This window comes from Myotis myotis, unplaced genomic scaffold, assembly GCF_014108235.1.
Source record: "Myotis myotis isolate mMyoMyo1 unplaced genomic scaffold, mMyoMyo1.p scaffold_m19_p_20, whole genome shotgun sequence".
Taxonomy (NCBI): domain Eukaryota; kingdom Metazoa; phylum Chordata; class Mammalia; order Chiroptera; family Vespertilionidae; genus Myotis; species Myotis myotis.
Genome location: NW_023416325.1, coordinates 2,137,424 through 2,152,558, shown reverse-complemented (window position 1 = coordinate 2,152,558; position 15,135 = coordinate 2,137,424). Strand labels below are relative to the sequence as shown.

Below are 15,135 nucleotides of genomic sequence, written 5' to 3'. Positions count from 1 at the left end.
CTGCTGATGAACTGAATGCTGCCTCCATGTCATCTCTTCTTCGCCGACTCCGTCCACACCTTTGGGGACCCCTGGACCCGCTGGGGTTGGACCCCGGCAACAACTCCTCCAACCTTCCAGAGGAACCCACAAAGGCAGAACCATGAACTGTGTGTGTGTGTGTGTGTGTGTGTGTGTGTGTGTGTGTGTGTGAGAGAGAGAGAGAGAGAGAAAGAGAAATCAGGACATTAAATCCAATAATCATGAATTCTTGACTACTTCTATTATAAAATGTATGTATGTAATTTCATATTAAGGATTAATGAGGAACAGCAGCACATAATACACGAATGTCAAAGAAATTATTGAGAAATCTATCACACAGCTGAGTAGGAATCTTTACTATGCTCAGCATTTCTGGGCTGGTACAGGCTGGAAAACCTTTACATCAAGCCAAGTGCAGAGGCCAGCACCTTCTGGCCAATTATGATGAGAACAGGTATCCCAAGATTTCCACCTGGGACAAGGGTTCTACTCACCTGGTGTTGAGCCTCCTCCAGGTTCCCACTCGCCCAAAGGGAGAGGCCAAGACCATGGCGAATTTTGGCTTCATCTTCTCTTCGGCCCAGTTGCTCAGCTAACCTTAAACCTGAAATCAGATAGAGAAATTTTAAGGAAACATAGAAGATACACAATTCCACCTGCCAAGGAGTCCAGGAGGGTAATTCTGTCTCAAGTGTAAATAAAATATGTTAACACAGCTAGATAAAGTGCAGGACAAAGGGAGAACCAGCCAGGCAGAGTAAGCATTCTCTTCAAATTCTGTGATGGCAGCAACCTTTCCAGGGCATGCAAGGCGCCCCAGGAAGAGCTCAGGTGATGGCGATCAGCAGGAGACAGGTTTGCGTGGCAGGCAGAAACACTGAAACGAATGGAACCTAACCTGCCACCCTCCTAGATGTGAAATCCCTCGCTTTGCAAATGAAAACTGGGCCTATAAATGGATCTAACCCAATTCTTTGGCTGCAAAAGCTTTTCCGGCAGTGCCATGGTCCAGCACAGAAGCCACGCGGATATAGGTCCCTATTTCATGTGCACAGGATCCAATCAGTGTGGGTGGGAGACATACTGATGTACTCCCGAAAGCAGAGTGCTCACACCGCCTGACACCACCTTCTATTACTGATGCTGATGCATTTCATGTCCAATCTGTTTTTCCTTTAAGGCTGAGATTTTGATGTGCCTCAGCGGGGTTGCAGAACAAGTGCTATTATGAGTCCAAAGTCTTAAATAAGATTGTCCCCATTCTAAAGGCTTTCCAATAGACACCTGCAGTTCGGGTCACTTACCTACAGTAAGCTTCTGAATTTCAGGACACCAGCAACCTCCAAGGCTTTGTGGGAGCCCAATAAGGGGGCGCCCACTTGCTGTATTGGCCACTAAGCGGTTCTCAGTATCACTTTGTCCTCATTACCCTCCCTGCTCTCTGAACACAGGCGTTAGTTTGTCCAGAAGACAGCACGAAGGCTCCCACACTATAGCTGAGCACACAGAGAAAGGACTTCCTTTTCCTAATCTAATTCAGGGTGGATGGGAGCCCTCTTCTGAGCATGCTGGGCCCATGCAATTTCAGGCTTTTGAAAAGGAACTGAGTCAGTTGAGAAGCTAATAAAAGCAATACTCAGGTTCCAGCTCATAAAAATATTACGCATTTCAAAATGCATATAACTCAGAAAACTTCGAAATAGCATTTTAAGTTTAAATCATGTTACTGGGTAACAAAAATAATACTTGCAAGTTATTCACATTTTAAAATACCTCACAGAGCAGAAACACAAATGAAAGAAGATGGATCTTGGATGAAAACCAGGAGAATACTGGCTGTTTTAACCTTCAACAAACTAACCATACTCATTCTTCAACATAGCTATCCCTGCCAGCTCTGGGTCCATGAGTTGGAAGTAAAATCATTGAGGTAGCCCCACCCCAATCCCGAGGTACCTTCTGTGTAAGCTGGGGCTTTGCTTTGTTCCCTGATGGGTCCCCAGCAGGTGAGGCACTCCCTGGCCCATAGTCAGGGGTTCAACAACCAAGAGCTAAAAGCCCACTGGACAGGCAGCGTAGCTGTTGCCCGTTTCTGTCTGCTTCTGTCTCTCAGGGATGTGACCCCCACATCCAGCTCTCCTGGAGCTGGTCTGCTAGGACTAGTTGCACGACTAGGTAAGGGCACTAAATTGCTCCAGGCTCCCTCTCTTCTCATCCAGGAAAGGCTGGATGAGGCCAGTGGTTTTAACCAGGGCATCCCTACAAATCACCTGCAGGGCTTGTTCAAAAGACCCAGGCGAGGCTCCACCTGTGAGAGTCTTCTGAGTGGGGCCCCGCGAGGTTGATTCATAGGCCCCTCTGAAAACCAGAGAGAAGGCACTGAGGTGGTTTCTGACTGAACTGTTCCCTCCTTGCGACTCAGAGGACTCCGAAAGGCCTTCCGGGTGCCCTGCTCTGTCACAGCTCACGAGAAGCGGTGTCTTGTCTGGCCCCAGGCACCCCAGGCTCTACTCTCTGGTAGAGCACACCCACGAAACAAGCACCGAGGAGATGCCACCAAGGAGAATTTAGGTCTCTGCGAGCCTTAAAACTACAAGGAACAATAAAAATGAAATTGAGTTTCCCATAAATATAGAATTATGTTACAATGTCTCAGGCAAAGCAGCTGCTTTATGGAAACAATATTTCAGGAAGTACAAAAGAACACAGCTGAAAGGTTGTCATATGCTGGGTCTGAATTTAATGGTTTTCACAAATTCAACTGAAAATCGCCCCCAGTCTGTTGGAATTCTACCACAGTCAAGTTTCAGGAAACCAGAAGCCAATTCTCATATTTAATGCATCGAGGCAAGCTCCCAGTGAGTGGGAGCCAAATAAGGTCTGGGAAGCGGCGCTCAGCCTCTCGGTAACCTCTCAGCCTGCAGGCCAGAGCAGTCCCTGGTCTGTGCAAAGAAACGTCAGCCTCTGGCCCCTTTTCCACTTGGCTTCCTGCTTCCTTCTCTCCCGGCTTCCCAGCTGGGGCTCGGGAGGAATAGGGCTATGACTGCCCCGACCCTGTTCTGTTCCTGGCAGGTTTGGAGCAGCACCACACAGGGTCTTACATGGTTTCTGGGGTCAGAAAAGCTGAGTGAGCCCCTCCTCACCACTGACTGACCACGCAGTCAGAATCAAGTCATTGTACTCTCCGAGTCTCAGGTTACTTAGCTGCAAATGGGAATAAAAACCTCTCAAGGTCACTGTGAGAATTAAATCCAATTAAATAAACTATATATGTTAAAAAAAAAAACAAAAAACACAAACACAAAACTTAGAAACTATAGCTGAGAGTTTTTGCTTGAAATCAGCGACAATTTCCTTTTACTAGTGAGCCAAGGTCATCATACCTGCCGCTTTCCCAGGACCGGAGGATGCAATGTGCCCATGGGAGGAGCAGTGTTTTCCCGAGTAGAAAAGAGGTGAAGGAAGCCTCCCAGCACTGAGGTAACTGAAGGGAACTTGACAGCAGAAGGAAAGGGGGAGGAGCAAGAAGGGGGAGGGCAGGGAGAGGAGGAGGAGCAACAGCAGCTGCAGCCACTTTCTGGGGCTGCCTGCAACAAGACTACTGTGCCCCATCCCGAGCACTGAAGGTCATAAGCTCTGAGAAGGAAGTCTAGTCAACTGCCTGAGTGACCCTCAGACTGATGCTTCAGGGTTGGACCTCAGCTGCTACACCAACATGGACTTCTGGATAGCTGTGATATATTCTAAGACTTTTCCTCTGACTCTTAAGTTTGACATGATTAGATCTTATTTGATTCACCTTGGCAGGATGTGTTGTTCACTCAGAGGATCCTGAGAAGCAGGAAGGAGGGTATCTGCTCCTTGGGCAGCTGGCTGGCAGCGTAAGACAAGCTGGACCCTAGAATGCCTGTGTGCTATTAAAGGACACCCGGGGGAGGGGGGGGGGCATCATGGTTTCCGAGTGGAACAGAGTGGCTTCTGAGATCCTCACTGTAAGCCGGGTGGCCACTCAGACGGTGCATACGGCCCTCTGAGTAGACTCTGAACGCCATCTCAGAGTAGACCCAGAGACCACGGGGGCCTTTGCACTTACCTTCCTGTAAGTACATGACCGCCTGGGAATAGTTCTGCAAAGCATGATGGGTCCTTCCGAGGCTACTATATGACACCGTCTTGGCCACCAAGTCGTTCATCTGGGCAGCGATACTCAAGTGCTGCTCTTGATAGACCACAGCCCTCTCGAAGGTGCCCAGAGATTCGTACGTCAGGCCCAGGTTCCCATAGGCTCGGCCCTGGCATGTGGGGTTGTTGGTTTCCTCTGCGATCTGCAGATCGAGCTGGTGGTACTGCAGGGCTGTATCATACTCCCCCATCTGCTGGTAGACGCCCCCCAGGCCACAGGCCGCATCACTTTCCAGAGCTCGGTCTTTCATCTCCCTAGCAATGTTCAGCTGGCGTTCAAGGCAGGAAATGGCTTGTTCGTAATTCCCTAATTGGCTGTGCAGACTTCCCAGTTCTCCATAGGCCTGGGCTTTATTAAAGGCCTCCCCGAGCTCATGGGCGACCACGAGCCTCTTTTCAAAGCACACAAGGGCTTGCTGCAAGCTTCCCATTGCCCTGTGGGGATGTAGACAGAAAAGCAATGATATTATTTTGTGCAGGTGCAGACATACTAAAGCCCCTGAGAAAATGAAAAGCATTTGTCACTGTCACTTACTATAGAAGCTCTTAACTCCTCTTCTAGCTAAAATCTATCATGTGCCCTTAGAGTGAGATGCAGGGGAATTTCATAATCTGGAAAGCAATTCAAAAGTCATCCCTTAGTGACCTTCCCAAGAGCCTGAGATTCAATGGGATATACACCCCAGAGGAAACATAAAATATATTAATAGGCACAATGATAGCAAGTGAACTGTTTGGTTCTTCAGGCCTCCCAATTTCCACTACTGCTTAGACTATGTTTTTGAAATCACTTTACAACAGCTATAAATCCTTCACCCTGAACTCCTCCGAGCACTCGGTGGGTGATGATTTAGTTTGACCCTTGCCTTCCCTCCACTCCAGGAGCCCTAATCCCCTGCCTATCTGGAGAAGCCGTATATTTTGCAGACACAGACACCTTCTTGGGCTCCCCACATTCAGAAGGAAAAGCATCACCTTAGCCAACAGTGTATCTTTTTGTGCTGCTGCTAAGAGATGACGTGATAAGACTGGGAAGAACATAGATTCTGGCAGCAGACCAAACCAGTTGTGTGGAGGCACGTAAATTCCTTTTCCTGAGCCTCAGTTTCTAAATGATAATAAATCCCACATCCCATAGCAGATAATAATCCATGTAGAGCAATACAGGATTGCTATAAATGTTAAGCAAGATATATAGTCAAGGTACCAAGCATGATGATAATATATATTTATTCACTCCTGCCATTATCAAATGGCTTTCCCTAAAAGCAACAAAATGGGGGCCAAATAATTGGTGGGTACAGATGACATATTAAAAAACACTTCATATAATGTGGGAGGCATTCAGAAAAGCTCAGTGAAATTGATTCACTCATCTTTCCCATTCTTATTATCTTTTATCTTGCTCATTACGATGCAGACAAAAAGGCAATGCAGTCAGAGTCAAAGAGCCCTGGGTGTGACTCTCAGCTGTCACTTTTAAACTGTGTAACCTTGGAGATTAACCTAACCTCTCTGGGCCTCAGTTACCTCCTCCATAACATAAAGGTAGTACTATCCCCTGCTAAATTCACAGAATCATTGGATGAACCAAATGAGATACGTATGAAAATGTTTTGTAGTTAACAAACCACATGCCATTACTGTCACAACTGCTCTTTGTGCAAGTTTATCAACCACGTTTACCTGTGTCCGTTTCCTAGGCCCCGGTAAGCCTTGGCTTGGTCTTGCATGCGATTCAGACTCTGGGCAACAGATAAATATTGTTCATAGTACTTGATAGCTTCCTCATAGTCACCCAAGGCCTCATAGCAATCCCCCAGGTTGCCGTAGGCCCGGCCCCTGTCGAGCACAGACTCGTTTCCACTCAGCTGCTGCAGCATGGCCAGCTGCTGCTCGAAGTAGCCGATGGCTTCTTCCATCACATTCATGTTCATCTTTGTGATGCCCATGTTGCCATAGACCTGGGCTTCTAGACTTGGATCCTTCAGCTTCTGCCCTAGATCCAGCTGCTCTTCGTAACATTTGAATGCCATTGTGTATTTCCCAAGGGCCATGTAGACAGCAGCCAGGTGCCCGTGAGCTCTGCACTCCCCTGGCAAGTCGCTCAGCTCCTGATATACCTCCAGTTCCTGCGTGTGATAACCCAAGGCCTTGTCGTATTTCTGGATCATTCGGTATGCAGTGCCCAAGGCTGCATATGCACTGGCCTCTAGTCTTCTGTCCTTTACATGATGAGCTAAGCCCAGCTGCTGCTCATAGAATTTTATTGCACCATTTATATCTTTTTTACAGATGAATATATCGCCCAGGTTCCCTAAGGCTCGGAATTTAGCCTGGGAATTATTCAGGGACTGGGCTAGGGACAGCAGGTACTTTTGACACTCTTCAGCTTTGCTAAAGTTCAATAGAGCCTTGAATGCTAGGCCCAAGTTGCAGTAAGCTTTCGCTTGGCTCAGTTTGTCATGAAGGTCTTTGGCCAGTGCCAGATCCTGCTCATAGTACTTCACCGCCTCCTGGTAATTTCCCAGGCAGTAATGGGCATAGCCAAGATTGTGGCAGACCTTCCCTTCTCCCTCCATGTCTTGAAGGTCTGGAGAAAGCCGGAGGTACTGTTCATAATAGGGGGCAGCTTGGACATACTCCCCCCGAGAGCAGTGGAAGTTGCCCAGGTTGCTGAGGGCCCGGGCCTCACTCTGGATGTCACGCAGCTCCCGGGCAATGTTCAGGTGGTTCTGATAGTGCTGCAGGGCCCGGTCGTGGGCACCCAGGGCCTGGTAGGCCACAGCAAGGTTCCCGTGTGTGGATGCCTGCGAGGCGCGGTCATTCACTTCCATAGAGATCTGCAGCTCCTGCCGGTGGTACTTGACCGCCTGGTCGTACATGCCCAGAGCATTGTAGGCATTGCCCATGTTCCCGTAGGCACGGCCCTGAGCAGCGTAATCGCTCAGCTCCTGGGCGATGCACAGGTGGGTCTTGTGGAGTTTCAGTGCAGTATCATAATCACCTTTCATCTGGTGTATAATTCCTGAGAAAGAGAACAGAAAAAGGTTAGAATAACATTAGCAATTTGGAAAAAAATGTAATTTGCAACTTAAGTTATACTCAAATACAATCCAGATGAATTAAAGAGCTTAAAAGAACAGAAGGTAGAATTAAATATTTATTAGGTCTCCAGAGGGAGGGTAGCTTTCTATGCTTCGAAGCAACAACAAAAAATTAAATATATATCTAAAATTAAAAGGCAAACACCATACTGGAAAATATATTAACAATACAACAGCTATTGTGTGTAAAGATTTTACTGGGTCTGGCTTTTTTTAAAATCAAGATTTAAATTTACTGAAATGGGCGAAGCACTGAGGCAGCAGGCAACTCACATCCAAGGAAATCCAAAAGGTACCCAGAGGGAAAAAATGCTAATTTCTTTTAATAATCAAAGAAATGCAAAATAAAGCAACCCTGAAGTACCACATTATATTTACCAAATTAGCAAACAAAAAATTTAAACAACATCCTATACTGATGAAGCTGCCCTGACACGGGTAAACACATCGCTGCTGGACATAAGTTGGCACGGCCTGTGGAGAAGCAGCATGGCAAGAGCCACGAGCACAGTGCTGCTCAGACCCTGCAACGCTCCTCATGGGAGGGCGGCGTTCTAAGGAAATCAGGCAACAAATGCAAAAGCTATAAGCATAACAATGTTTACTGCCACAGTATGGGTTAGTGGAAAATTAGGAACATCTTAAATGGCAAACACAGGGGCTGTGGCTCAGAGGTTGAGCGTTGACCTATGAACCAGAAGGACACGGTTGGATTCCTGGCCAGGGCACATGCTGGGGTTGTGGGCTTGATCCCTAGTAGGTGTGCAGGAGGCAGCCAATTGATGTTTCTCTCTCATGGATATTTCTATCTCTTTATCCCTCTCTCTTCCTCTCTCTCTAAAAAAATTAATAACATTTTTTAAAGATAATTATAAAGTCTACGCAGAAAAATGGTGGAGGAGGAAAGATTCTTACAATAATGATTTTTTTGGCTTTTTTTTAGAGAGAGTAGAAGGGAGGGGGAGTGACAGAGAGAGAAACATAGATGTGAGAGAGACAGATCGATTGGTTGCCTCCCACATGCACCCCGACCATGGCCGGCTGGGGATCCAACCTGCAACCAAGGTAAGTGCCCATGACTGGAATCAAACCCGAGACTCTTCAGTTTACGGGCTGTTGCTCTACCAACTGAGCCAAATCGGCTATGGCTTCTTACAGTAATACTAAGTGGAAAAAGCAGAAAACAATGCTGCATGCTCCCTGTGACAAGTAGGAAAAGAAAAATATGCACAAGGATGAGACTTTGAGGAGATTATGCAAAAATAAAAATAGATGCCTTGTTAGGTGATGGGATTTGAATGATTTTTGTTCCAAAATTTCTTGTAATTCTGCTATACAGCTTTTACTGTCAACAATAATAGCACTTCAAACAACCCTCATAAAGTATGCTATAAGCTGCTAAGCTAAGCCATTGTTTTCACAAGCAGTTCAAATGAGATCATAAATATCAAGTAGTTCCAAATGAGGGATATTAGAGAGGTAACTTTGGAGATGCCTTTAAGGTGAGCCTGGTTCATCCCAGCTGGGGCCAGGGTGGGGCACTGGAAAAGCTAGAGGGAATCTAGCATGCAGACAGTTTCTCCTTGCCCTTGGTTCTGAACATGCTTTTCCATGCATCCGTGTGGGAGCTTTGCAGTGGTGACAAAAACCTGCAGAAATACAAAAACTCAGACACCAAGATGGCTTATTAAAATATCTGAACTGAAAACAGAGGCACGGAGGAAGCTGTCAAAATCCAGCCTCTGCAATTCACTTATCTCTGTGACACCTTTCATTAGTTCGTTCGTTCATTCATTCATTCATTCATTCACTTGTTCATTTGTTTATTCATTCATTCACTTACACACCGACCTAGGAAACATGAACTGAGTATTGTACACTACTATTGTGGAGGGAGCAGGGGAGAGGAGAAATGAAGACAGGTGTCTGCTCTCAAAAAGCACACAGTCATAAGGGAAACAGTCACGAAACAAGTCAGTACACATAATAAATGCCTAAGTGGGTGTGGGGGGGAGAGACAGGAGCATGCCAGGGCCGCTCTTCTGGTCCCCACTTCCTCCCTGCCTACGATGGGGGTCTGCCCTACACAGGGGGTGTGTCCATCTCTGGGCCCAGCATCTCTTTGACATTAACTGGACTTAGGGTACTGCATACATCATTTAGCCTCTCTGAGCTTTTTAAGGTTCATCTATAAAATGAGGAAAATAGTAATATGATACAAGCCTTAAAGGCTCAAATGAAATAATATGTGTATAAGTGTATTGTAAACTATAAAGTGAAATTCAAATACTAGTTACTGGACGTATTAGATGCTTTAAGGAAAAGGAATGCTGGAGGTGGCAAAGATTAAATAAACCATGGCAATTCTTCTGTGTATTTGCTTGTATGGGTAAAATATGTAATTTAAAAACAATTAAGAAATCATGGTACTCTATGCAATGCAATAACATGGTACCATTAAAAATGGTAAAGTAGAAGTTTACATATTGACATGGGAAAAAATTGTAATATGTTAATGGGATATATGGTCACAAACAGTACATTTTAATAAAAATATTAAATAGGATGTATGTGTATATGTATATGTTTACATTTATAACATACACACATACAACATAAAATTTATTTAAATGTTAACAGTAATGATTTTGGGGTGGTGGAATGGCACTTTTTTCTTTTTGATTATTTGTATTGTCAGTGTTTTTTCTATAATGAATGCATAACCCTTGGTTTAAAAATTACTGAAAGAATTTTTGAAACTGATCCAATAAGAGGAGTGATATTCCTGGGGGTTGGGTCTGGCCACTCCCCTGGGCTGGAGATGTCGCCAGCATCCAAGCTGGAAGGATGAGAGTCTTCAGAACCTGTCTCAAGGTTAGAAACTCTGAGCTGCCCAAGAGGCAATACCTTAGCATTACCCAGGACCCCTGTTAGTGGTGAAAAAGTATTAGTGACGTCAACATTTCCATTCTAAAGACCAGCAGTTAGCCTGGACCCTTCAAATGCTTTTATCTAAAGAGAAAACTTTTAGATTTCAAATTTCCAGGTATCCTTAAAGAAAATGAATCATTTCACTCCCTCTCTCCTCAGCTTCTGCATTTCTGAAATGAGAGTCAAAATATCTGCCCAGCCACCAGTCCATAGTCATGGACAGAGCCAGAGCCGGGGAGGGCGGCAGCGTGCCCACATCCCCTCTGAGCACTTTCTCCCCAGCAATGTCTTTGCATTGATCCCCCTTCCCCCCAGCTTTGGATTTCACTGTAATGATTTTTAAGCCAATAAGATCACTAGTCGGTTGCTAAGAGGATGTAGAGACCTTCAGAGAAGGCAATCAGAGGAAGTTCAGGTTTTCTCCTGCTCCCTACCACCAAAGACACAGGTCTCCTTGCTAGCTCCCCGCTCCACACTGGTACCCCATCATCCAGGAAGCTGACGAAATATCTAGAAGGCACACCATAATGGCAAAGAACAGAACTTTAAGTCAGAAGTCCTGTTCTACAAGCCTGGCTCTCACCTCATTAGCTGAGTGTCTTTGAGACAGCCACTTTATGTCTCTGGGCCTTTCTTTCTTTTTTCAATTGAAAACTTTCTGATGTTGGTTGCCTTCTTATTAATAAGGTCAGGTGATAATCATCTCAAAGAAATGGTATGAGAAACATGTTAGTATATATCAATAATCTGTGTAAACTGTCGCTTGCTTTCTAACCATGGTCTGAGCAGAGTGAGAGAGAGGAAGGGGAATGCTGTCTGGCTCTCAGGGCCTTAAGAGTCTGGCCTAGTTAATAGGGAGCAGTTGGGACGATAATGGCTACTCAGGGTTCAATGATTTGTGAAAGAAACTGCCTGCTGGTTATGGCAAAATGATCTGACCCCCAGCCAGCTTGCCCGCGCATCCCCCCTTTCCTCCTCCCTTTCCTCCTGGTCTGATACGTCCAAGGATCTATAAAGAATTATAGGAAGATTCTCAAAACAACTTCCGGACACGAGCAAAGGCAAAAGGATATGGATCTGGCTGAGTGAGATTTTTTTCATCTGCCCTGGGTCTCTACTGTCTCGCCGCTGCCAGCCAGGAGAATTCTGAACGGAACATTACACACAATTGGCAGCCTTTCTCTTTATTGAGGCAACATAAAAGCTGCCGAGAGCTGCCAGCAGAGTGACTGCACATGCTGAGGAGATAATCTGCAGATCCTCCTTCCCTTTGGAGACCGCAGCTTGATTTTCCAGGGCCGTCACTCAGATGAGGACTTGCAGAGGGCCTGTCAGCGGGGTGCGCTAGGTGACAACATGCTTGGGGAGGGGAATTAAATGAAGATTAGTGGGGCAGAAGACCTTCCACAAAGCAGAGTTCTCACAGGGGGTGTGGTTATGGATTTATACAGCAGCACTGTCGGCCTCCACCTCTGTGTCAGGAGTGGTCACTGCCCTGGGAATAGCAATACCGACTACAAAGAGCCATTGTGAAAGCCAAGGAGACCATGCTTTCTAGAAGCTAGCACAGTGCCGGGGACATAGCAAGTGCTCAGTGCATTTCGGTTTTATTATTAACCATGACCAGCAAACATCAATGGAGGTATGCACCGGACAAGCCAAGCAGGAGAATTTCTGTTGAAACTGGAATGGTTAGCTTTTCAGCAGTGAATTCTGACTGCATTTTCACTTGTGAATTCTGTAAAAGTAGGGCTTCAGTGCCTCCACTAACAATGGACATGCTCTGATCATTTCCTGACCATATTACTGTTCTGATTATTAATAGTTCATGATCCAAATGGGGGTTTAAGAGTTCATCCACGGCTTCCATCCTGGCCACATCGCCAGCTATTCTCAGGGGAAACATAAGAATTGGGGATTGGAAGAGACTCTCTCACAGGCTCACTTTATAAAGACATGGCCTGGGCCCAGTGAGAGGAAGTGCGTTAGCGGCAGAGCTGAGGAAGGGACTCTTGACCCACAGCCCATCTGCTTTTAAAATAAGCAGAAGATACGAAGGAACTGTTATTAATCAGTTTCACTAGGTGTGAACTGGGACAGTAGCTGTGTTTTATAAAGTTCTCATCTGTTAGAAATACATATGGAAGCATTTACAAAAGAAATGACATGGTGTCTACGATTTACTTTAAAATACTCTAGCGGGGGTTGGGAAGTAAGCACGAGTGTGCATGCATGCATGCGTGTTTATGAAAACAGATGAAACAAGATTAGCAAAATGTTGATAACTGGTTTATGAGCTTAGTGGGGGTTCATTATACAGTACCGTCCCCTCTTTCTCTGTGTGTGTGTGTTTGTGTGTGTGTGTAAAATTCCACAACAGAAAGTTAAATCAAATAAGAAAGATATGCAGAGAGCTGTTCTGTAGCCCACTCTGGACTGGGAAACACTTTCTCATAGCTAAGTCCTGATGTGGATGTTTAAGTTCATTTCCTCGTCTTTGGGACCACAGGAGAGAAAGAAATCAGCTGGTCGCCAGCCTCTATAGCTGTACCAACTTCCTTATCCTTCTCCAGGCCCGGAGGAGGGCATGTACAGACTGCAAACAACACGGTGCTTGTCCCATTGGTTCAATTTTATAATCATGATATTTAGTTGTACCTTTCATTTCAAATGATCTTAAAGGACAACATGCTATTTTGTCTTTCAAACAGGAAACGTGGGAGGGGATGGTGAAAGCAGCTGGGAACACCTGCTGCACATGCTCAACTGCTCTTCCCAAGGCGCCCCCGCCAGGAGGAGCGCCCCGGTTTCTCCAGGGCACCCATCATTCCAGCTGCAGACATCTTCAGGTTCCCCGGACCCTCTCCCTCTCGAGTTCCACATAGAGCTTCTGTATATTGCACCTAAAATATCTCAAAGCTTGGGGTGGGGAAGAGGAGAAATGCCTGCTTAGTAAACAGAGGGCTGGAATCCAAGCGCTCTGTATTAGAAATGCAACTCATTCTCCGGTTACTATTTATGTACCCGCAGACAAGGCCCCATTATTTTTTGTCCCTAAAGGACAGCAAAGGTATAGCTATTTTTAAATGGCAGAAATTAAAAAATCAGTTCTATGACGTCAGCTACAAGCATCTTCCCAGTAGGTAAGCTTTTCCTGAGAACTTGTGCCTGCTTTCTATCTGATGATCTCATTCACACTTCAAAACAGTCCTGAGGTCACTGCTGTGGTCTCAGAGACCCAGAAGACAAGAACACACGGGAACCACACAGCCTTCAGGGGCAAGACAAGTACTGGAATCTAGGTTCCTCTGACGCAGGAGTCCATCTCTTTCACCCACTCCCCTTCTGGAATGAAGCTGGTGAAAAGCGGTCATGACTTTATACCCACTTCTTTATTAACAGTACACTGTCAGGCCAAAGCAACCCTGTGGCAGCTATATAAGAACAGCCTGGCTAAATGTGTATCTAGAGCAAAGACGTGCACATTAGAGACCGGAAACTCCTAAGGAATGGAGGAGGAGGAGGAGGAGGAGGAGGAGGAGGAGGAGGAGGAGGAGGAGGAGGAGGAGGAGGGGGAGGTAATCACTAGTGTGGGCACCACCTCTTGGGCCATCCATGTCTCTTCTGCCATCATTTATCTTAATTACATCTGCCTACTTTTCCTACCAACCCACCAGGCTCTTCCTGCTCCTCCAAAGGATAAGTGAAGCTAAGAGCCTGTTATCTTCTTTTGCCTCAGTGGCCACTGAGGATGTCTTTAGTGACACGGAGAGTTGAGTGGCACTTTTGTCCCAGATCCCAACTGCCCTTCTCTTCTGTTTCCACTCGGAGGAGCCGCTATAATAAGGCCGAGGATGTCACCTCTCTCTCCCACAAACACACTCCATTAGAAACTACTTGTCTTTCCCTGCTCCCAGCTTTATTGAGGTATAATTGACAAAACAGTAAATATTTAAAGTATACAATGTGATTATTTGGTATATATACATTGTGAAATTATTGCCACCATCAAGTTAAATTGCACATTCATCGTCTTCTGTAGTGAGAATGTTTAATTTCTACTCTCAGCAAATTTCAAACATATTAAGTATTGTTAACTGTAGCTGCCCTGCTATACTTTAGGTTCCTCAGCATTCATTCATCTCATGACCAAACTTGGAGGAAATAAAATGTAGTCGAAATAGAGAGCCCTAATTGCTCACTCCTGGCCCTCAAGGCTCCCCATAGGCTGAACAGAGGCCAAGCTAGATCCTCTGTAGTCCCCTCCTGCCATTGTCCTGCACACCAGGGGTAAATAATAGCAAGAAGCCAGCCTGGAGCCCACTGGTGCCCACAGGTATTTCAGGGCCTTCATCCATGGCCCCACTTCCTACTTCCCTCCGAGAGTTAAAAACCCAGACTGCAGGTGAGCAGCTCAGAAACTCCCTGGTTCTGCACGGCCGTAAATTCCGAGGCGGTGGGGAAGATTAATTGTGCCATGAAGCAGGGGAAATAATAATTAAACCTATTTAAAAAGGGGGTGGCTGGAGAGGGGTGCTCTGGAGATGGATGATGAGGTAGGAAGTGCGAGGCACAATCATCCCTAATGGCCGTGGCCAGGCCACTGTGAGAGAACTTGGTGGGAAGCCCAGAGCGGAGTGAAAAATATGCCGGGCCTGCCTGGCCAAGCTCCGCCATTAGTCACTGTTTGGAAAAGGCAAAGCGTGCCTGGTTTTCATTGTGGATCACAATGAGAGGTGGGAGGCACCCTCATAAGTTAACAATGCAGAGAATGTTGCAGGGAGTTCGTTTCTATATGAAACAAACAGTTCTTTTGTTTCAAAGTCTGAGGTAGAATTACTGAAATGCAGAGATAGCCCTTCTGCTCCTCCCTTGAGCTCCTCCTTCTAAA

The 15,135-nt window shown here is 45.9% G+C and overlaps 1 protein-coding gene across 1 annotated transcript in view; it reads right to left on the bottom strand.

The window, feature by feature from the left end:
* The window catches only part of TTC28 (tetratricopeptide repeat domain 28), a 379,564-nt gene that overhangs the window by 74,109 nt on the left and 290,320 nt on the right, over positions 1 to 15,135 (bottom strand). Inside the window, exons 7-9 of the mRNA XM_036353570.1 lie at positions 5,893 to 7,234; positions 4,118 to 4,641; positions 519 to 628 (exon numbers count right to left, since the gene is read on the bottom strand). Coding sequence (XP_036209463.1) covers positions 519 to 628; positions 4,118 to 4,641; positions 5,893 to 7,234 — 1,976 coding nt within the window. The remainder of the gene's footprint in view (positions 1 to 518; positions 629 to 4,117; positions 4,642 to 5,892; positions 7,235 to 15,135) is intronic.